Source organism: Gadus morhua, chromosome 15 (assembly GCF_902167405.1).
Source record: "Gadus morhua chromosome 15, gadMor3.0, whole genome shotgun sequence".
In the NCBI taxonomy this organism is placed as follows: Eukaryota; Metazoa; Chordata; class Actinopteri; order Gadiformes; family Gadidae; genus Gadus; species Gadus morhua.
In genome coordinates, this window is record NC_044062.1 from 7,745,496 (window position 1) to 7,768,641 (window position 23,146).

The 23,146-nt window shown below is 47.9% G+C and overlaps 2 protein-coding genes across 4 annotated transcripts in view; one reads left to right on the forward strand and one right to left on the reverse strand.

Annotated features, from left to right (window-relative positions):
* cdh23 (cadherin-related 23) overlaps positions 1-23,146 on the reverse strand; it is a 182,591-nt gene that overhangs the window by 26,685 nt on the left and 132,760 nt on the right. Inside the window, exons 30-37 of one of the 3 annotated variants that reach the window (XM_030378309.1) lie at positions 22,648-22,783; positions 19,905-20,293; positions 19,123-19,224; positions 18,955-18,957; positions 18,326-18,475; positions 17,378-17,506; positions 16,521-16,649; positions 15,729-15,956 (exon numbers count right to left, since the gene is read on the reverse strand). In XM_030378309.1, the coding sequence (XP_030234169.1) occupies positions 15,729-15,956; positions 16,521-16,649; positions 17,378-17,506; positions 18,326-18,475; positions 18,955-18,957; positions 19,123-19,224; positions 19,905-20,293; positions 22,648-22,783 (1,266 nt within the window). Of the gene's footprint in view, positions 1-1,699; positions 2,272-15,728; positions 15,957-16,520; positions 16,650-17,377; positions 17,507-18,325; positions 18,476-18,954; positions 18,958-19,122; positions 19,225-19,904; positions 20,294-22,647; positions 22,784-23,146 lie in introns of those variants that run through there. The other 2 variants (XM_030378307.1, XM_030378308.1) reach the window with 2 other exon arrangements.
* vsir (V-set immunoregulatory receptor) lies at positions 1,027-12,213 on the forward strand. Its single transcript, XM_030378311.1, has 7 exons — positions 1,027-1,401; positions 7,924-8,319; positions 8,710-8,766; positions 8,865-8,975; positions 9,184-9,211; positions 9,667-9,842; positions 12,012-12,213. Exons 1-7 carry the CDS (start codon positions 1,317-1,319, stop codon positions 12,065-12,067), a joined length of 909 nt encoding a protein of 302 aa, XP_030234171.1. The 5' UTR covers positions 1,027-1,316; the 3' UTR covers positions 12,068-12,213.

Consider the following 23,146-nt stretch of genomic DNA (forward strand, 5'->3'; position numbering starts at 1 on the left):
ATTATTACAAAAACACATTTTATTGTAGCATATATTTATGATCAACTTTCCATAAAAGTAATCCAGACCTCATCTGTTACGTATAACCTCTGCACTGAATGAAGAGCGAGAACGAAAGAGAGAGAGAGAGAGAGAAAGAGAGAGAGAGAGAGAGAGAGAGAGAGAGAGAGAGAGAGAGAGAGAGAGAGAGAGAGAGAGAGAGAGAGAGAGAGAGAGAGAGAGAGAGAGAGAGACGGGGACGACGACTCCTGGGAGTCGTTAGAGAGGAATGGCTGAACATCAGACCAGAGAGCCCTCATACCCCAGCTGTGATGTTATGGAGGGCGGGCGGTGTTGTGATACAGGTCGTGGTTTCAGCACTCACAGTGAGTAAGTAAATAAGAGCAGGCTCAGAGATGTATCCTCCCGGTACCGTAGCAAGCTCTGCGTCGCCCTAGGCAGAAGTGGGGTTACTAAGTAGACGGCCTGGCAGCAATCATTACAAGATTAAGTGAAGTCAGGATTGGTGTCACATGTGTCACCTTATTATTCAAACCATCAACCTCTTAAAGAAGAAGTAAGACCACAAAGTTGCACAATACAGGTGGAAAATAAATGTGCGCCTCTCGCTATGTTTCCTGACATTAGTGTTCGGTCCACACATGTTGCGGTGTGTGGTGGAAGGGGATTCAAACTAAACGCAGTGACAGCCCGGGTCATGGTGCGTACTGAGGTCGGTATGGGAGTTATCCTGGGTAAGGCACAAGACAAATGTGGGGTTGTGTTCCAGAGAGAGAGTGGGGGGGGGGGGGGGGGGGGGGGGAGAGAGAGAGAGAGGGGGGGGGGGGGGGGGGGGGGAGAGAGAGAGAGAGAGAGAGGGGGGAGAGACAGACAGACAGACAGAGAGAGACTGACAGAGAGAGAGAGGGGGGAGAAAGAGAGAGACCGACAGACAGACAGACAGACAGACAGACAGACAGACAGACAGACAGACAGAGTCAAACAGAGAGACAGAGAGAGCGACTGAGAGGGCGAGAGAGTGAGAGAGAGAGAGATATGGGGGGACGCAAACACAGCGAGAGAGGCACCGGGGGAGGAGCGTTTGTTGCGCTTCTCAAATTGCAAACATTCGTCCGACTGAGCTCGGATTGGTGGGTCTGGATGAAGGAGTGACAAGAAACTGTCAGGCTGAGGGAGAAAACAACCCGAATCAAGATAGGAGAGGAACCAGTCCTGCGTTAGGTCGAGGAGTTGTGAGCCCGTTTAGAGTAACGTAGCTATCCCTTTACTTCAGGATAATTTTAAGATTATTTTTTCAACACTTCGCAGACGCAACCATGTCCTCGGATTTACGCACGCGGAACATTTTCTTTTTAAATCGGATATTTGGGTTCGTCTCTGTTTTTCTGTGCGTTGCTGGAGGTAAGCAAACTTTATTGTTCGGTCCACTCCACAGCCGTGTAGTTGGAGCTATTGTCCCCCCGTTGGTGAACACACAACACACACATAGTCCAGTCGAACCCTGTTTCCTTAGATTAGAGTTCGGTCCACACATGTTGCGGTGTGTGGTGGACAGATTCAAACTAAAACCAGTGACAGCCCGGGTCATGGTGCGTACTGAGGTCGGTATGGGAGTTATCCCGGGTAAGGCACTGGGTTAAAAATGATTATAAGCTTAAAATGACAAAATACATCCAGTTCCCATCAATTCATGTCTCACCGTGGTTCCTCTGGAGATGACCTTAGAGATGCACTGAGACCACCAGTCCATCTTTACGCGTCTCGGTTCTCTAACACACACACACACACACACACACACACACACACACACACACACACACACACACACACACACACACACACACACACACACACACACACACACACACACACACACACACACACACACACACGGCCCCTAAATCCCCCCAAACCCCACTGACCAGCAGCTGTTGTGTAGGCATGCTGCTGTGTGTGTGGATGGGGGGACGACGAAGACGACGACACACTTTAAAAGGCACTCAGGACCCCGTACACGTTATCAGCTTCCTTCTCTGTTGTTGGGTCTGGTTAGATGCGCTCACGCGATAAAGCTCCGCCGTACAGCAGCGTGTCTTCAGGCAGGCCTAATCGTCCTGTTTCCCTCTAAAGGATTCTGTTATTCTGTTGTCGTGCTGAGTGTATCGAAGCCTGTGTGTCTCTTGTTGATGTTGAGTTTTTTGCGCTGTAGGATTTACGCATGCATGATGAAGCGTCGGCGTCGGAGAGTAGAGATGGTTCATATTACGAACGCCAGAGCGTCTCCGCCGCTGCTCTATTTACCAAGTTCACATCCTGCCAAAGTTTAAACAGTCGTTTGTGCCAATAAGCTCACCTCGCCTCCCTAACGACTTCAGATAAAGACTAATTAGAGCTGCGTTCCCACTCACTTTGGATTAACTCCAAGGCTCTGTTCCAAGGACAATAGCAGCAGTAAGACAGTATATCATTAGCACACTAGAGGTGGGCTCTGCAGGGTCTGGCTACAATCGACTAATTGGACCGGATCTTCCTGTTCATTGATCCCCGCAACGATTTTAGTTTCTTTCCTGGTTCGATTCTGCGTAATCGGGAGAGTTACGCAGTTGTGCACAATTATGTTGAGGCGAGTTTTTGCGACATTTTTGAGAAACAGGAAGATAACGCAAGGGAGGGTAATCTGTTGAACTCTGTTGAGATCCTTATGATTCTCGTACATCCATCATCGATCTTTTGGTCTTCCTGATTTCCAGCATTAGCCAATCATAAACACTGCTGGAGGACACAAAGATTGCGGGGCCTTTCCGAGCTTGGGGCCATGGCTTGTCAGTAGGCCCAAGGCCAAAGCGCCAATATGCCCGTGGCCTTCACGAGGGCCTACATCCGCGATGCTATCAAGCACAGTGCTATATGTATATTCTTGGTAATAGTTTAATCTTACACGCAACTAGCCATGTACTTGTTGCTGTCGCAGCCACCTTTCCAGTCCGGGATTATTGCATCTTATCTCATCCTGATCTTTAAAAGCTGGGGCGTTACAATGCTCGATGAATTCGGTTTCTGGCCGGGTTTTTAAATAAAACCGGTTTGTGAAACCAACACAAAGAAACGATGGGGAACCTGTTTAAACAGCAGGTCATAGATGGACATCTATGTGGTCCCTTGTTGTGAGAGTAAGGATGACTTTAGTTCCTTTAAAACGGTCATTTCAGCGATTGCACAACTTCTCGAAGCAGAAGTTAGACCTTTTACTGTAGGACTGCTCTGTGTGTGTGTGTGTGTGTGTGTGTGTGTGTGTGTGTGTGTGTGTGTGTGTGTGTGTGTGTGTGTCAGTACTCTGTGTGTGTGTGTGTGTGTGTGTGTGTGTGTGTGTGTGTGTGTGTGTGTGTGTGTGTGTGTGTGTGTGGTTTCATTGCCACCCTGTAACGGTTCTACTCATCATTCCCATGGCAGTGGGTGAGTGGCTAAGAGGGTGGAGGTGATTGTGTAAACAAACATGGCCTCCACCACTGGGGCCCTCGCACGTGAACGGACACAGGGCGGACAGCTAGGGCACGCTTTCACGTCTCCAGTACATGGCACTGGAACCAAGCTGCAGTTCAGTTGGGGGGGGGGGGGGGGGGCGGGGGTGACGCACACGACAGGCACAAAGTAACAACTATCAACTGAATAAAGCCTTTCCTCACCTCATAGAAGTTCTCAACAGCTGACTTTGTGTACCGTTGTATTTAGGTTCAACTTTTATTTTTTATACAAAAATGACGAGGTCCGGAGCTCGGTGACCTCATAGCTGGCTACGGACATGGTTCCGATGTATTTAAACTAGAGCTGTCAAGCGATTAAAATATTTAATCGTGATTAATCGCATTAATACGGAAGCCGAGAACGGCCATCGATTATTTTATTTTTCTATGCACTGTTATCTCGTGATAACGACTTATTATCTCGTTATCTCGATATAACAAAGATCGTTTTCTCGTGATAACGAGATATTTTTTCCCCTTCGTTTTCTCGAAGGGGAAAACCTGTCTACTTAAGGGGAATCTGTGTGCTGTGGGTTACACCCTGAAGAAGGCTGTTGTGCCACTACGCATGGTCTTCAATCCCTTGGGGGACCTCCTTATAGTAAAAAAATAAAATGATGTTGCATTTTAAGTGTGATCTATAATAAGAAGTGCACTCCAGGATATCAGGATTGACACTCCTAGGATAGATATCTGTAAACTGTAAATCAAAAGCGCATTTATAAACGTAATGCTGATGATTCATGTGTGATTCATCGACATTTTGATTTGATTTATTTATCCTTAGTTGTGACACAGCTTGTAAAGTTGGATTTGATATGAGCAACGAGGTTCAAGTGAAGATGGACGATATAAAGAGCGCGCAGCCGCGTCGAGAAAACGACCCTTGTTATATCGAGAAAACGAGATAATTAATTCGTTATCACGAGAAAACGACCTTTGTTATATCCAGAAAACGAGATAATTAATTCGTTATCACGAGAAAACGAACTTTGTTATATCGAGAAAACAAGATAATAAGTCGTTATCACGAGATAACAGTGCATAAAAAAATAAATAATCGATGGCCGTTCTCGGCTTCCGTACATTAATGTCATAGTTAACTCTAATTAATCGCGATTAATCACAAATTATTTTTCTATGCTAAATATCCCTTGATTTTTTTGTCCCATAATTCTTCTCATTTTAATTCTCTTATCAACGGTGAAGTGCATCGGCTTGCCTTGTGCAAATGATTTTTTATTGATAACAACATTGGCATATACACTGATCAAAACAGGACGATACAAAAAAAGAGCCTATAGTGCAATTAAACGACTGCTTTGAACAAATGTCATTTGAACATAGCAGTCAGGCTACTGCTTCTTTGTTTTGAGCCAAAGAAAAAAAAAAAAAAAAATTTTTTTTTTTTTTTTTTTTTATAAAATAATTGCGTTAATCGCGCGTTAATTTTTTTAACGCCGTTAAATTTGGTTTGCGTTAACGCCGTTAATAACGCGTTTAACTGACAGCTCTAATTTAAACATATACCTGAGCTAGTGGTATCAGAAGAGGTAGGAGACACGCTTTTGGACAGAGTAGCAGTGGAAGTAGATGAAGTAGGAGCAGCAGTAGTGTGTGTGTGGATATACACGCAGCCGTAACAGAAGTCGTGATTTTAATGGACTTGAACAATGGGCCCGAGCTAGTCTGTGCCTCGGAGGGCTGTCAGCGCTGACAGGGCTGCAACATGTGGTGTTCTGGGGCCAACAACAAAAGAGGGCCTGTTGTCTGGGCCCCGAGGGAGCCAGCAGAGTTCAGGGAGAGGCAGAGGGATCACAGTGGAAGGTTTAAGTAAAAAGAGACACACTTTGTTTACAGACCCAACTGGAAGCATCCTTTGACTTCCCCGGCATGGCGCCTCATTAGGCCATACCTGGCGGCCAAGTTTGAATTAATTTTGAATTATGTTGAGGCGCCTTTTCTTAAGTTGGACACATATCTTCACTCTTTTAATATCAGATAGAGTTACCCCGCCGATAAATCCCCTAAAAATGAAAGCACAGGAAAAGATTTCCCAGTGGGGGTGAGCAGAGTGAGTGCAGCAGGATGGTGGGTGAGGATGGGTGGTGGTTTGGGAGGTGGTGGTTAGGGTGGGATCGGAGAGGGTGGGTGTGTGTGAAGCCGGAGATGAGAAGGGTTCTCCCTCCATTGTGCCTGAACACAGGCAGGAATAGCTACAGTTTCACTTTAATCACACCCCCTGGCTTTCCTATTGCTCTACCTTTGACACATGACAGTGGGCAAACACACACACACACACACACACACACACACACACACACACACACACACACACACACACACACACACACACACACACACACACACACACACACACACACACACCACACGCATTGTGCTGCGATTAAATATCCGTTATAAAAACAATCTGCACGCACACAGGATACTAACCCACACACATCCAAACCTAATGAGCACTGTGGGCATGTCCGCGGTTGGCTACTGTTATTTCCTATCGAGAAGCAGTCTGACCAATAGGCTGCCGTTTCCTCCACACACTACCACAAGTCCGGCCGTTCCTCTCTCCCCGTAACACCAAAGCTCCCACTGCCCACACGGGAACCGCAGTGACCCTGGCCAGGCAGGAGAGGCCCGGCCTCCACGCGACGCAGAGTCCGCTTAGGAAGGAAGTCCCTTCCTCACGTCCCTAGGCTCGGCATATAAGCCCTTTGAACACTTCCCTCCCCTCCCGTGCACACACACACACGCAGGCGTGGTTGCTTAGCGGCTGCACATGTAAGGGCTAGGCGGTGATCGGATTGACTCATAGGAACTCGTTATGATGCAAAGGTGATGTTACTTAGACCGTGAGACTTCATCAAGCGAGTTGATCAAGGTGAAAACGTGTCCCTCCAGCTTCCGTGCACATGGCACACAGTAGCGCGCCACCTCAATGTAATTAGTTATTAAATCACAGCACACAATCTCAATGCAATTAGTTATTATTGTGTGTGTATTATTGTGTGTGTATTATAACAGTATTATGAAATGTTCATAATTCAATTCATAATATACGATCGTCTTACCGTCCCTACTGAGTTTACTTCAAGAAGGAGATGGATTGGAAACCCTTTTTTTCATTAAGTTGAGCCACAAACACACACACTCACTCACTCTCAGACACACAAACACACACACACGGAAACAAACCAACACACAAGTAAAATGAACATTTTCCAGAGAGCTAGAGTAATGGCTTCATTACGTCTGTACATATTGATGCAGAAGAGATTGCCTGTTGTGTGGAGAGGTGGTGTATTTTCGCACAACCGTCACACGTTTCTCGTGTGTAACATGTGTGGTTTGCTATCCGTTCACCCCTCCACCGCCAAACCACTGCCCTACAACGGCCCCCAAAAGGTTAGACTACGTGTGTCTGTCTAGTACTCGTGGCCTGCTTCTCTATCAGCCCTTCCTGGATACAAAGAAACTTGAATTAAATGTCAGCTCTGAAAAGTCAATAGCATTTGTTTAATTTCCATGCATGAATTTGAAAAATACATAAAAAAGCGTGCGCGTGTGTGTGTGTTCTGCTTGTTTTTGTTGATGCCTTCCTCTGCTGCACTGTTGCGTGACTGAGTGTTGCATTCAAGGAAGTAGCAGAGTGGTAAAAAAAATAGCAAGCCCCTTGCAAGACGGCCTGTATAGAGCTGGATGCACAGAAAAGGAAGCAAGATGAAAACAAATTTATACTGCGATCCTTCTACAAACGACTGTAGGCTTTGCAGATTCCTCCTCACCACCACACATGAGTGGAATACGAGTGGCAGTGAGCAAAGCCAAAGAAACACAAAAAACAGTGTGTGTGCCAGCCAAGCAGTTTGCTGGTGCCCACATGATCACAGTAGGATTCAACTGCAGGAAGGTGCAGCCTGCCACCCCCTAGTGAGGTCTTTACTCCCACCACTGCTCTTTCCCTCAAACGACCCTGAACGACAATCTGATCTCAAAACAGCCATGTTAAGTCACCCATATGTTACTTCCCTTCACTAACTTGTTCTGCATCGAACAGTGCTGCAGACTGAGGCAAGCACAGTGTAGGACTACAGTAACCACAGCATGAAGAACAGGAAACCAACCAAGGTTTTCCAAGAATGACAACAATACACTGTTGGTTTTGTAGAAGCTTTCTGTCACTTCGATGTTTAAATCAGTGTGAATCTGTTCAATACCTCTAGTTAATCATTAATCAACATAAAACTATCGGAACGCTCACTCATAATGCAGTGTCTTTTTATATTGTTTACGTAGAGTACAAGGGAATCTGTTGTTACTACGCTATAGTTTGTCAGATCCACATCTCCCGTCTAACCGTGGTGTTCACCCCTCCCACCGACAGCCAAGGAGCCCGTACCCCACAATCCGCAAACGCTGGCCGTGTCCGTCCCACACCTCTACTACACCTGCCCCGAGGGCGCCACCGCCAAGCTGATTTGTGCCCAGCGGGGGGCCATTCTGCACGCCGACGACATGCTCAAACACAACTGGCTGTACACGCCGCACGCCCAGCAGCACTGCCACGTGTACGTGGGCCCGCGACACACCATCCCGGGCCACCAGAACGACCAGCTCGGGGTCTACTTAGATGAAGGGAAGCAGGACTTCTCGTTGACCCTGAAGAACGTCACTGCCAAGGACCAGGGCCGCTACTGCTGCGTTGCGGTGGAGACGACAAAACAACACCACAAGGCTGTGCAGAGGCACCACGGACACATCGTGATGCTCGTCACCCCAAGTAAGGCCGCACACCCGCACAGCGAGACGACTTCCCTAGACAGGCTCTCTTAGGGTGTTAGAGCAGGAGTTCAAAGTTCAAATGGGATCCATGACATGCAAGGTTCCCTGCTTTGCAATAGTTATTAGTGGAGATGTTCCGATGCAATTTTTTTTTCCCATTTCGATTCCTGGACTTGAGAATCGGCCGACACTGAGTATAAACCAATACAGCCTCTAGCATTGTAACTAACTACTGAAAGCCCTTGTTCTTATTGAAGGGTTCTCTTATAATGACAGCAGTTAATAGTCGGCCCACCAATTTTTAGAACTTATACTGTTTTTTATTGTGATTCATGCATTGTTCAACGTGCCAATTTAGAACTATACTTCTCTCCTCTTCTCCTTCAAGGGGCAAACATCAACACATCTCAGGAATGCACCATGTGGGATCCACAGCCGACTGAAAGTATGTTCGGCGTTCCGATCCATAGCCTTGTGTGGCAGCCAATCCATGTTGGCGGGACAGGCTGTTCCTAACGTACGGGGTGTCTCTTGCGTCTACAGGCTCCGTGGCTGCCGCTCTGGCCACCACTGCCTGCATTGTGGCACTCCTCTCTCTGCCGCTCATCATGCTTCTGGTCTACAAACAGAGGCAGCATCACAGGTCCAGCAGACGTAAGCGTTGGAGGCACACAAACATAAACACACACCGACCACATGTCCACATGCGGTATCCACAACAGAGCTTGTGTATTGCGCACGCACACTTCCTGTGACATTGGTGGTTTTGGAGGAAAACCCGTTCACACGGTATATGTCCTGTTTCTTTTGTGATCCAGTTCACTCACAATGGACCATTTCCTCTTTCCTCTCTCCTTCCCAGGTGCACACGAGCTGGTCCGAATGGACAGGTGAGCCTTCCCATAGTCATACAGCCAGCTGGGCCTTCTCACACACGCACACGCACACGCACGCACGAGCACGCACACACTTACACATACTGCAGAGGAGGATGCAGGATGTTTAAGCCATAATTAAGCATTTTTGTTTGACTAAAATGCAGATGCATTTGATACATTCTGAAGAAATGTTATGGAAAGCTGTCAAATGCGACGCGAAATTCATATGGGAAACATGTCAATTTTAGGGTTAAAACATTTCAAATTCTCAATTTTATAGCATAGCCCTTAATCACAGTTACATTGTAAAAGGGAAATATATTTATGATCTCAAATCTAACCCCTGTGTGTGTGTGTGTGTGTGTGTGTGTGTGTGTGTGTGTGTGTGTGTGTGTGTGTGTGTGTGTGTGTGTGTGTGTGTGTGTGTGTGTGTGTGTGTGTGTGTGCCCGCATGTGTGTGTGCGCAGTGAGGCCCAGGGCCATGAGAACCCCGTGTTCCTTGGGGGATCCCCTCAGCCCCAGACCCGGACCGTTTCTCAGATCATGACCCGGCAGTCGTCTGAGACGGGGCGCCACCTGCTGTCCGAGCCGGGAACCCCCTTAACCCCCCCTGTGCACGGAGACGTCTTCTTCCCAATACACGGTGAGAGAGACACACACACACACACACACGCACACACACACACTCCAAACAAACACACACACATACGCTCCAAACCAACATACACAAACACGCTCCAAAACAGCACAGTCACAAACACATACACACACGCACACACAAACGCAAACACACACACACACACACACACACACACACACACACACACACACACACACACACACACGCACAGTTCTTTTATCGGTGTAATCACAGAGTACAGAGAAAGACTGTACATTCTTACAAAGGATGTAACATTGCACCATGGCCATTTCGGTAAATAGTGATTTCAAAATGTAATCTTCAGCTGAGTCAAGACGAACACGGTGATGCAAATTGGCAGAACCCTATCTTATCTAAAACCATCTGGTGGTAGTGTGACACACACACACACACACACACACACACACACACACACACACACACACACACACACACACACACACACACACACTGGCCTTCGGAGAAGTGACTGAGCAAAGGACTGTTTTTCCTTTTAGCAGAACACAAAAATTCGCTTGTTTCTGCAAAGTGTTCAACCAACACACCCCCACACACACACTCCAAACCAGCACAGTGTCACACATACTCAAAAGAAGCACAGTGCCACACACACACACCAAGCCAAAACATACACACACACTCCAAACCAGCAGTGTCACACACACACACACACACACACACACACACACACACTCCCTTACTCCCCTTCCTACCTTCAAAATTCCTACATTTGTCACACATCAACACTCCCGCTGAGCCGTTATGGCCGCCATAAGCTGGTCCCACCGTCTTCACCTGAGCTGATGATGGGTGGGGGGGGGGGGGGGGGGGGGGAGACGATAGCTATTGTGGGGGTTGTGGGGGAGATGGAGGGGGGGCTCCTGAATGCTTCTCTACTGTGTCCTGGGGCACATTGGCTGACATTCCAGCCATCCTCAGGTGGATTGTCCCATTTCCTGGTTGCTAGAATGTTCTGGGGTGAAGGGGGGGTTGTGCTGGTGGGCTCCCGGGGGAGGAGGGGGGCGTACGTGTTCACGATGCTAATCCACCATGAAACCACAACCCCAGCATGATATGGCTAGACAGACATGTGTGGGTCTTGGGTCACCATTGCACATTCGATATCTGCAGGTGAAATGTCGTCAATGTATACAAACGTGCCTGGAGTGACGACGGGACTGCGGTCATTGGCATATTCATTTGCAAATTTGCAATCAAATGAGTCGGTACATGTGTACAGTGATCAGTCATACATGGCGGTGTACACCGCACATGACGGGGGAAGGCAGCCGTAGTCGCAGTGGGACAGAGTGGACACGTTCCTTCAAAGGTCATTGAAGGGAAACTACTGGAACGCACGCGTCCCTCGGGCAAGCGTCCAATCTCAAGAAGGCTCACTTCATCTTTTTCCTCCTTACCAGCGACAGAGTGGAATTTAACAAGCACCAGTTCCTCTTTTAAAAATACATGCGTCCATTTCGGGCCAAGACACACGTTGGCTGCACAGTAGTGGCCCATCTGATACGCAGCTCAAGGCGACCACAATGAGGAAAAAGGCGGCCACTGCTTTAAATAGTGTGAGCTTGAAGTGGATGGGACGATGACACCGTTTCCACAATCGCCGTAGTAGCGATATAGATCTATGGTAGGGGTATAGATCTGTAGTAGCGATATAGATCTGTGGTAGGGGTATAGATCTGTAGTAGCGATATAGAGCTGTAGCAGGGGTATAGATCTGTAATAGCGATATAGATCTATGGTAGGGGTATAGATCTGTAGTAGCGATATAGATCTGTGGTATGGGTATAGATCTGTAGTAGCGATATAGATCTATGGTAGGGGTATAGATCTGTAGTAGCGATATAGATCTGTGGTAGGGGTATAGATCTGTAGTAGCGATATAGAGCTGTAGCAGGGGTATATATCTGTAGTAGCGATATAGATCTGTGGTAGGGGTATAGATCTGTAGTAGCGATATAGAGCTGTAGCAGGGGTATAGATCTGTAGTAGCGATATAGATCTGTGGTAGGGGCATAGCTCTGTAGTAGGGGTACAGATGTGTGGTAGGGGTGTACATCTGTAGAAGGGATATAGGTCTATAGTAGCGATATAGATCTGCTCCTCTAACACGGTCCTTCTTCTTCCCTTTAGATGCCATTCTGGAATCCCCAGAATTCTCGGGGCCCCTGTCCCACTGGACGCCATGAGGCCCCGTGGAGCCCTTCCTCTTCCTCTGTCTGTTACCGGGGGCAATGGTCGTCCTCTTCGTCACGTCTTCCATTCCATTCCATTTCATTCCATCCCGCCCATTGAGAGGGGTGTGTGTGTGTGTGTGTGTGTGTGTGTGTGTGTGTGGCACTGTGCTGGTTAGGAGCGTGTGTGTGTATGTGTTGGTTTGGAGCGTGTGTGTGTGTGTGTGGCACTGTGTTGGTTTGGAGCATGTGTGTGTGTGTGTGTGTGTGTGTGTGTGTGTGTGTGTGTGTGTGTGTGTGTGTGTGTGTGTGTGTGTGATATAACAGCTCATGGAACAACAGTTGACCTGCTCTCTGCGGCTTGGCCCTGGCGGTCTGTCCGTCTGTCTCAGTGTGGAACAGAATACGGGAAATAAGCAGAGAAGGGGCGGGGGCATTCCACTGGTGGAATTATTGTGTAGCAGTCTCTTGTACCGGGCATCATTCAATTCTTCTTGTTTCATGTGACTCAGGAGTCTACCTTCCCCCCTCATCCTCATCCTCATCCTCTCCATATGGCTTCAGGCTGTTTTTATTATTGTTTTGCCTTTGCTACCTCAGTTTCTGCCACCTGTTGTGAAACAAACACATCAGCGCTGTCTTTCTCAGGACCTCCGCTCCTGAGTCCAGCACTTAACAGCGGTTGTAGGAACCTCTTTGGTCAGTGCCTTATATTTACAGTATGTTACAGTATTGATATCTTGGATAGGTCTTTTGCAGCAGGTTTTTTTTTTTTACATTTTTATTTTCTGTATGAAAGAGATTTTATTGTACAAGAGGCTTCTCCCTTCTCCCTCCAAAATAATTTGGTTAATGGCTTTAAACTTCAAATATGGATGTCACTTTACGACATTTCACTTTCCACAATATATTTTTCTTTACTTGATCGTCAAATTCGACGTTGAATTGAACAGGTATTATATATATATATATATATATATATATATATATATATATATATATATATAATTTTACATTTTTATTTTCTGTATGAAAGAGATTTTATTGTGCAAGAGGCTTCTCTCTTCTCCCTCCAAAATAATTTGGTTAATGGCTTTAAACTTTAAAATGTTTTTAAACGTTATTTCATTTTTGTTGTGAAGCTGATGTGCTTCCTGGTTTCAGCAGCATTGTATTCCATGCCACAGGGCTGCATTTTACAGGGTATTGTAGATATTTAGTACAGTGTGTTCTGGCTTTTTAGCTCTGTGTGTGCGTGCGTATGTGTGTGTGTATAATGTGTGTGTGTGTATACATGTGTGTGTGTGTGTGTAGACGTGTGTATACGTGTGTGTGTGTGTGTGTGTGTGTGTGTGTGTGCGCGTGTCTGTCTGCGTGTGTGTATACATGCGCGCGTGCAACTTATAATGTCTCCTGCTGTACAAAGCTTGTTGAATGCTGCTGCTATGTGTTCGTGTTCTGTGGCTCTACCACCGAAACGCCTGCAAAAAAACACAACATCATATATCCCTGTACTTCTCTGATAATAAAAAAGGAGTTCTTGTCCCTCAGCGGTCTGTCTCTGCTCATAAATGCCACTTCACTTCTCCCCTGGCTGGTGTCCAAAGCCATCACTACACAAGGCCGGGCAGCTGGGGTCGGCCTGGGAGCCATTAGCTCTGTAACAAGGTTGTTCCGGTCCTGTGCCCTAAGATGGGCCGCGCCAGGGGGACGTTGGCATTGAGGGGAAGGAAAATGTTGAAACAATTTTCTGCCTCTTGTTTTTTATGTACGATAGGGAAGATAAATCGCGGGGAGAAGAGGGGAGTCGGGGGCGCGGCCGACCGGGGGCTGTCCCTCCTCCCTTTAAACGACCGCCATCGCTCAGCTCTCTCATGCGCAGATCCTGCTCTGTGTCTCCTGTGGGGTCTGCACCAACACAAACCCCCCCCAACCCCCCTGCATGGCCCTCTGTCTGTCTGTCTGTCTGTCTGTCTGTCTGTCTGTCTGTCTGTCTGTCTGTCTGTCTCGCTCTCTCTCTCTCTCTCTCTCTCTCTCTCCCCCTCTCTCGCTCTTTCTCTCTCCCTCTCTCTCTCTCTCTTTCTCTCCCCCCCTCTCTCCCTCCCCACCACTCATCCGTCAGCTGTAGAGTCATCAGCTCACTCTGGTGAACACTGCTGCCATCTTTGCAGGAAGTTGCTGCATTCTTCCCTTTTCTTGCACATTTGGCTCTGGTGTGGTTTTCCTGTTGACGCAGCAGGGCATCCTGTCGTTGCGGGCTGAGGAGCAACAGAGTGAGTCTCACACTGGTACCGCACAGGTGTTGATCCTAAGAGGTGGATGATGCAAGTGCAGCTTAAGGTCAAAACGTTTGCCACATGTCTCTGGTTTTCGGAGGGGGCTGAGAAATATGTGTGTCCAGACCTGAGGGGGCAGATAAGCAGCTGTCTATATGTTAATTCAGGGAGAATCCACCTAATGAAGCAGCTGGTTGTTGACAGAAGTACCTGCAGTACTCCTTGTGGCCAGCAGATGGCTCTAGTCGTGGGGGGAACAATCACAACACAGTACAACCCATTTCATAACGTGTCTATGTTCTACATTTATATAGATAATGAAGTGTATAACATGGAAACTGATTGCAGTCATGGTTTAACTGTTTATAATTGTTTGAACTTTGAGGAATGCACATTTTTTAAAGCAACCACTCTCTTTAGAAAACGTTGAAAAAGAAATAGTCCATGTACATGACGTGTACATGAAGCTAGGACCTGTTATTGCCGTAAACTATCCTGATTAAACTCAGCTGATCCAATTGAAAGAAGCATCTTTGTGTTTGGATAAGTGAGAAGTGATAACTCAACACAAGCTACACACGCTAGACACCAGTCTATAGCAGCCACATGCACACACACACACACACCCCCGCACTCACACAAACCTCTTCTAAGTTCCCTCTACTCCAGGGGATCAAACAGGGGTCAGGGGTCAAACCATGTATTATTTGAGCTTCTCCAACAATTGGTCCTCTCCCAGTCGCATCTTTCAACTGAAATACAATCCATCATCCCAGACAGCCTGGGTCTGCAAGCCTTGAGAGCCTATATAATGAGGCATACACACTGTTTATACTGGGATGCAGACCATTTACATTAACAGTTAGGGCAATTAGCAGACGCTTTTATCCAAGGCGACTTACAAGTAGTACATTCGTCAGAAGAAAGAGAAACAACAGTATCTGTCCGAACAGTAAGGATGTTCATAGGACCAAGTACCGAGCCTTTACCATCACTAGGTTAACCCATTTCCTGTATACGGCAAAGATAGCTAGGATAAGATACTATACAATGCCAAGTACTATTTGTAAGTGCAAGGACGTATAACATACAATAAGAGCGTACATCAAGTGCCAGGACCTACAAACACACAATAAGAGCGTACATTAATTGCCAGGACCTACAAACATACAATAAGAGCGTACATTAAGTGCCAGGACCTACAAACATACAATAAGAGCGTACATTAAGTGCCAGGACCTCCAAACAAACGATAAGAACGTACATTAAGTGCCAGGACATACAAACATACAATAAGAGTGTACATTAAGTGCCAGGACATACAAACATGCAATAAGTGCGTAGGAAGGGGTGTGGGGGTGTGGGGGTGTGGTGGGTAAGGGGGAGGCTGGCCCGCTCACCGACAGCGGGGGCTCGCCGTCGTCCTCCACAGTGACGACCAGCCGGTACTCCTGCTGGTGCTCGCGGTCGGGGGGGGCCGGGCGCGTCACCATCTCGCCCGTCATGCGGTCCATGCGGAAGGTGAGGTCCTGGTTGCCGGCGGTGATGTAGTAGAACAGCATGGCGTTGGGGCCGATGTCGCGGTCCGTGGCGACCACGCGCAGGACAGAGGTGCCCCCGCCCACGTTCTATGAGGTACACACACGCGCAGTCACGCAGGCACGCACGCACACACACACACACACACACACACACACACACACACACACACACACACACACACACACACACACACACACACACACACACACACACACACTTACATTGACAATCAGGGCACTAGGCAGACGCTTTTATCCAAAGCGACTTACAATAAGTACATTTGTCAGAAGAGAAACAATATATAACTGTCGGTACAGTAAGGATGTTCATAGAGCCAAGTGACAAGCACCAACAAGCGCTAGGTTAATCCATTCCCTGTTTACAACAGAGATAAATAGGATAAGAAACTACACAACTAAGTACTACTCTTAAGTGCCAGACTGTTTTGAGGTTTTTTTTATGCGAGTAAGGGAGAAGCGCACACACACACACACACACACACACACACACACACACACACACACACACACACACACACACACACACACACACACACACACAAAATGGAGGCGAAGCGCCGTTGAAAGTCCAGTTGACTCCAGAACAACCTAAACCATATGCCCGTCCCCCGAGGGTCGGGGGGCCCCCACCTCGCTGACGCTGACGTTGTAGCCCCGCCGGCTCTCCACCACGGGCGCGTTGTCGTTGACGTCCAGGATGTTGACGGTGAGGGAGTGGTCCGTGAACCTGGGGGGGGCGCCGTTGTCCATGGCCCGCACCTGTCACAACAACAGGGCTCAGGGTCTCCGGACGGCCCTGGACGGCTTACTGTTCGGACTGGCTGCCTGTTTGTCTTGTAATCTGCCTGACTGCATGTCTATCTTTTGTGTCATTCTGTCTGTCTTTCTGATTGCCTGTCTGTATGGATACCTGTCTTTCTGGTCACCTGTCTGTCTGATTGTCTGGACACCAGTCTGTCTTATTGTCTGTCTGTCTGATCACCTACCCGGTGTGATTGTCGGTCTGTCTGGTTCCCTGACTTTCTGTTGTCTGTCTGGTTACCTGTCTTTCTGATTGTCTGTCAGTATGGTTGGACGCAGACAAGTTCTGGTTTGGTGGATCACTTCCCATTCCTTGGCTTCATGTTTGTTTTGACCAATCATGTTGCTGGAGGCAGGGATCCTTGAGAGCATAATTGGCGAACACAAACTCAGCCGGCAGAAGATAATTTAAAAAAAGTGTCTGTAAAGGTTACATTGTACAAAAAAAAGAAGCTCTTATTGAAAAGCTTCGAAAGCCTCTTCCAGTCTGCCTGTCTGCCTGTCTTTCTGCGTCTCTGAATATCAGTTTGTCTGGGTATCTGTCTGTCTGTGTGGTTATTTTTCTGTCTGTCTTTATGTGTGGTTATCTGTCTCTCTGGTTATCTAGTATCTATTTGTCTGTCCGTCTCTTTCGCTGTCTGCCTGTCTGTCTGTCTGTCTGTCGGCCTGCCTGTCTGCGTGCTGACCTTGAGCAGGTAGCGGTCCACAGACTCGCGGTCCAGCGGGGAGTTGACGTAGACCTCCCCGTAGGTGTGGTTCACCGTCCGGATCTCAAACACGTCCTGCATGTTCCCCGCCACCAGGGTGAAGTTCACCTGGTGTATGTGTTGGTGAGAGAGAGAGAGAGAGAGAGAGAGAGAGAGAGAGAGAGAGAGAGAGAGAGAGAGAGAGAGAGAGAGAGAGAGAGAGGACAAAATAACAGTCATTGGCAGAGGGATAGAAAGGCCAAAGACGAGTGAGACAGAGGGCAGTGATAGCCAGGAGGCAGAGAGAGAGGAAACAATGGCCACAAGGAAAGAAATAAGTGGACAAATAACTGTGTTGACTACCTGCCTAGTACACCTTAACATTACTGATTTATACGTTTCATGGTGAGTTGGTAAATATGGGTCTTGTGTAAAAGTAATGCACGTTTAAAGGGAATGTATGTGTTGAATTGGAATATAGTCATGTGGCAGACATCTTCAATGGAGCTGATAGGGACTACAATGTTGCAACCCTGATGGGATACTTATAAATACATTATTATCTATATAATATATAATGCATAATATAATACTGCCGAAAGAGAAACACATTGTTGCTCTGAGGGTAATGAAACTACGGCGTCAACAATGAGGGGAAAACAATTACACCGTCTCCTTTTAGCACAGTGTGTAAGAATTAACAACCAGGGTAATAAACGTCTGCATGTCGAGCATAAACTTTGAGCGTATTGTTTTTGCATGGTCCCAGCGGCCATTTTATTGGACAACCGTTGGCCATGTTAAATCTTAGCGCCTTGAATCGAAAACTGTTTACAAGGCAGAGGTGCCCTGTTATGAAAAAAGAATCTCTCGGAATGTTAACGACCAATCAGGATCCAGTATTCAACACTGTTGTACATGTTAGTGTTCACATGTCCTTTCTCTCACCATCCCGTTGGCCGCAGCGTCCTTGTCCCTCCCCAGGACCGTGGCCACCTTCACTCCGATGGGGGTGTTCTCCAGGATGCTCACCGACGTGTCCGACGTGATGTCAAACTCTGGCCGGTTGTCATTCTCATCCAGGATGGTGATGGACACCTGGTTGGAACAGGGCCGTAGCCGGAGAGTGGAAATGGTGGGGGGGGGGGGGAGTTGCGGCTTCAGTTGTGGGGGTTCAGTTATGTTTGGGGGAGGTGTGTGTAGGGGGGGGTTATGCTAAACTGCCCTACACACCAACAGATTTCACACACGGCGGACACAAAGTCACAAGGCTCACCTGAATTGAGCATTCACTCATCTAGAGAACTTCTCAACCAGCTGATTTTGTATACAGTTGCATTTAGTTTCAAATTTTCCTTTTATCTCTAGAAAAATGTAGGTTATTAATAATGGCCTCATAGCTGGCTGCGGGCATGGATATGAACCGTTGGGAACGATGAAATATGTAAGGGCTCGGTCAATAGCACAAGCTGGCGTACTCACCACCGATTCTAGTTCTAAGTGGGATTACAAACTGGAGCAGGGGTTCATGATGTTCTCTGTCTTTTGTCACAAGCGATACATCAAGCAAACCTTACCTTCTGCAGTTCCCGAGGAAAGGGTAGCAATGGAGAAAGAAAGGAAGGCCATTAGCTCCTCTACAACAGAACAGGAAAACACAGACAATGTTTAGGTGGTCTGTGCGGACGTGGGGAGGGAATTAAATAAATGAGACGGAAAAACAAAATCAAGACAAAATGGCGTACCACGGTGGAGTCCTCTCTGGGTCCTCCATTGTCCGCCACCACAGTCAGGGTGTAGAGGTCACCCATCTCTCTATCCAGCAACCCCTTCACTGTGATACGACCCTGAACACACACACACACACACACACACACACACACACACACACACACACACACACACACACACACACACACACACACACACACACACACACACACACACACACAGGACAATATATACTAAACTCATCCAGGAAGCACCTTGACTTACGTTGTCTTGCTTAGATTCATCATGTTATTCTTTCTATGTTATTTTACGCAAGCCTCGATTGTGTGCGTGTCTGTGTGTGTGTGTGTGTGTCTCTGTGTGTCTGTGTGTGTGTGTGTGTTTCTGTGTATGTGTGTGTGTGTGTCTGTGCGTATACGTGTGAGTTGCTGCTTTGTACTGGTGTCTAGCGGTCTCAGCTGGTGTAGGCTCCAGCCCCGTGACCCTGACCAGGGTTCAGTAAAGACGACAGACAAGACAGGGCTTACATCACCTTTATATCACTTCTGCATCACTTCATACATTGCTTCTTTTAATTTGATCAGGTGATTGAAAGTTGTGTTTCATCACATAAAACCGAAAAGAAGCACATCCTAAAATGCGTCTAAGGTCCCACGGGACCGGAGTTCACAGTCACACACAAGCACACACACATACACACACATGCAGACACATGCACACACACATACACACACCTGACACACACAAACACACACACACACACACGCACACACACGCACACACGCGTGCACCTCACCGTGACGCCGTCGATCCTGAAGAGGGCGAGCGCGGCCGGCGAGGTGTCCGGGTCGAAGCGGTACGTGAGCTGGTTCAGGTTGTCAGCCGACTGCGCCCGCACCTGCGCCACCTCTGTTCCCGTGGCGATGTTCTCCACCAGCGCCGCCTCGTAGCCGGCGGCGAAGAAGGCCACGGCCTCGTCCAGCTCGTTGAGCAGCGTGACGTACACGCTGCAGAAGCCCAGGTGGAAGGGCGGGGCCTGGTCGGTGGCCGACACATTCATCAGGTACGACGTCTTGGTCTCGTAGTCCAGGTGGTCCACCGTGGTCACCAGCCCCGTGCTCACGTCCACCTCGAACTTGCGGTCCGAGCCCGACACGATGGCGTAGGCCACGGAGCCACCGTCACCTGTATGGGGGGGGGGGGGGGGGGGGGGGGGGGGGGGGGGGGGAGGAACAGGGGGGAGACACGAAGAACAGGGGTGAGACACGAAGAACAGGGGTGAGACAGGTTGCGGCCTCTCGCTGCTACACTAGACACACAGGGAGAAACCACATCAGTATGTAGTGACAGAAAATACAATATTCTATTATATGCTCATGATCACTCATCAGTGTGTTTCCAGGGGTGGCCAGTACGTAAGTAAGGGATAATGCCCGACGAGGTGTCCATTATCAGGAATTAATGGACGACGTGGAGGCGTGAACCGTCCGACGCGAAGCGGAGGACGGTTGCCTCCGCGAAGTCCATTAATTCCTGATAATGGACACCTCGAAGGGCATTATCCCGCTTATACCACGGTCACTTACCAACGGTGACCAAATTAAGACCATTAATTTATATTTTCATGCGTTTTACAATCCGAATATAAACTTTTCCACAAAACATACATTTGTTTGCCTGGTTACGCCTGAGGGTCTGACTAATACCCGGAACCACCATTACACGCCCGTTGGGTTCTCATGCAACGGAAACGTTGTTCACTCCTCCAGTAATTAGGACGGGCCATAGCTACGACTTTAGAACGGGAGGTAGCGGGAGGTATTATAGTCCGCTGAGCTTTGTTTTGTTTCCCGTTGCTATGGTTACTACTATTTTAGAGACGATACGCCAGCTAGCGCATTAATTGAGAACGGTAAACAGACAATTTGACGGAACTACTTGTCCAGGTGTCCGTATATCAGGAGTTAATGCACACCCTGCATCCAATCAGAATCGAGTATTCCCGCAGACCGTGGTATAATAACATGTAATAGATGCTTGTTATATGTATTTTACATGTTATTACATACAGACCCCTCTGGGTGTGTTTCAGTGAGTGTCCAGTACATAATAACATTTAACAGATGTTGTTACATGTTATATCATACTGACATACTGACTTATTACACCCATTTTATGTACTGCCAGTACAAAACATGTTACAAGACTGAAGAGCGGCGTTAGAACATGGACCAGATGTCCGCATTAGTCGTGTATCAGTTGAACAAACAGGTGAACGTCAGCGCATTGATGAACGATGACGTCAACGTATTCTAGTGACGTCTTCGAGGACTCATCCCCAAGCCAGTCCCACTTTGACCAGGAGCTCTTCTGGGAAACAGGGAAGTCCAGGCATTTAAAGAACCACAGCCGTGTGGCCACACGCTGTTGACGCAACAGCTCTCATTAAGGGGAAGTGAATAAAAGAAGTGGCCGAGCAGAAGTTATTATAACATATTCTGTTCTTCTTCCCCGTCCCACGAGACGAGAGGCTGCGTAAAGCAGCTGTGTTTCAACAACAACCTTTGGAGGATCAGGAATTGATCTGAGTGCAGCTGAAAGGGGCGTGGGGCAGGGTGAGGCCAGAGTCCTGGGGCTGGTCTGGGGCCTGGCCAGACATGAACCCAACAGTGTTATCTGTATGCTGCAGACACACTGGACGGCTCCTGACTCGTCATCACAACAGTTTAGTCCTGTTCCCTTTGACGAAAATAACTGTCAATAATAATTTACATTTCGTTTATTCAGGGGATTTTTTGTCCCTATTCATTTTTCTATTTGTATGTAAAAGTTAAGAATGTCACTTTTAAATGTGCATTTTTGTCTTGAATAAATGAAGGATGAATTGAGTGAATGGATGATCATAGGCAGTAATCCTTGTAGTGGATCAAAAGGCCACAACTTCTATATTGTACATGCCGTTTGATGGACACCTGTATCCGACTTCTCAGTGTTCAATACATTTCCTGTGGTGGTGGTTGTGTGTGAATGCCATGCTCTACCAGGGTTTTCAACCTGTGGTACGTACAACTACCACTGGTGGCCTGTGAGGGTAGTGCAGGTGGGACACAGGGGATAACATCCCCTGTGACAATAATACAACTAGTACAATAATACAACTAATTCAATAGTATATTCAAAATAAAAATATTATAAATATTGTTTGTTGCTCAGCCAAGAGTTTTATTAGGGTTGCATGCTTGTTATTATTAAAAAAATCCCGTCGCTTTGTGCGTTCCATCGTAGGTATTGATTTTGATGTTTGATGTTTTGGATTCATTTGTGGAGCACATGCAGCGTTGCTGAGTTCATCGTTCCACTGCTTCCAACTGGCCACAGCCTCATGAAGTTATAATTCAGTACAAAGGGGGCGTACTGGCACTCTTTGCTTAGCCACTGCGTGTGTATTCCTACATTTTTGACAGTTTTAACATGAGATGGCCCCCCTAAAGTCAAGGGTCGGGAACCCCAGGTCGACTCGAGTGAACCGCACCACCCACCAGTGTCGGGGTCGGTGGCACGCACCACGATGACGGAGGTGCCGATGCCGGCCGTCTCCCTCAGGCCCAGCCGGTTGTACTGCTGCTGGGTGAAGACGGGCGCCTCGTCGTTGGCGTCCTCCACGTAGACGATCACCTGCAGGGGGGGGACACAGGTGAGCACCGGGGGAGAGACGCAGCGGGGCCCCCCTGGGGAGAGACGCAGCGAGCCCCCGGGGAGATGCAGTGAGCCAACGGGGAGAGATGCAGTGAGCCCCCGGGGAGAGATGAAGTGAGCCCCTAGGAGACATACAGTGAGGCCCTATGAGAGGTGCAGTGAGCCCCCAGGGAGAGATGCAGTGAGCCCCTAGCAGACATGCAGTGAGCCCCCAGGGAGAGATGCAGTGAGCCCCCAGGGAGAGATGCAGTGAGCCCCCAGGGAGAGATGCAGTGAGCCCCCAGGGAGAGATGCAGTGAGCCCCTAGCAGACATGCAGTGGGCCCCATAGGAGAGGTGCAGT

What these genes read in the sequence shown, in the direction of transcription:
- vsir (XM_030378311.1), top strand. Translation starts at nt 1,317, where the DNA reads ATGTCCTCGGATTTACGCACGCGGAACATTTTCTTTTTAAATCGGATA. An exon ending in GCATCACAGGTCCAGCAGAC is followed by an intron (nt 8,976 to 9,183) that starts GTAAGCGTTGGA and finishes TCTCCTTCCCAG; the next exon opens with GTGCACACGAGCTGGTCCGA. An exon ending in GAGCTGGTCCGAATGGACAG is followed by an intron (nt 9,212 to 9,666) that starts GTGAGCCTTCCC and finishes GTGTGTGCGCAG; the next exon opens with TGAGGCCCAGGGCCATGAGA.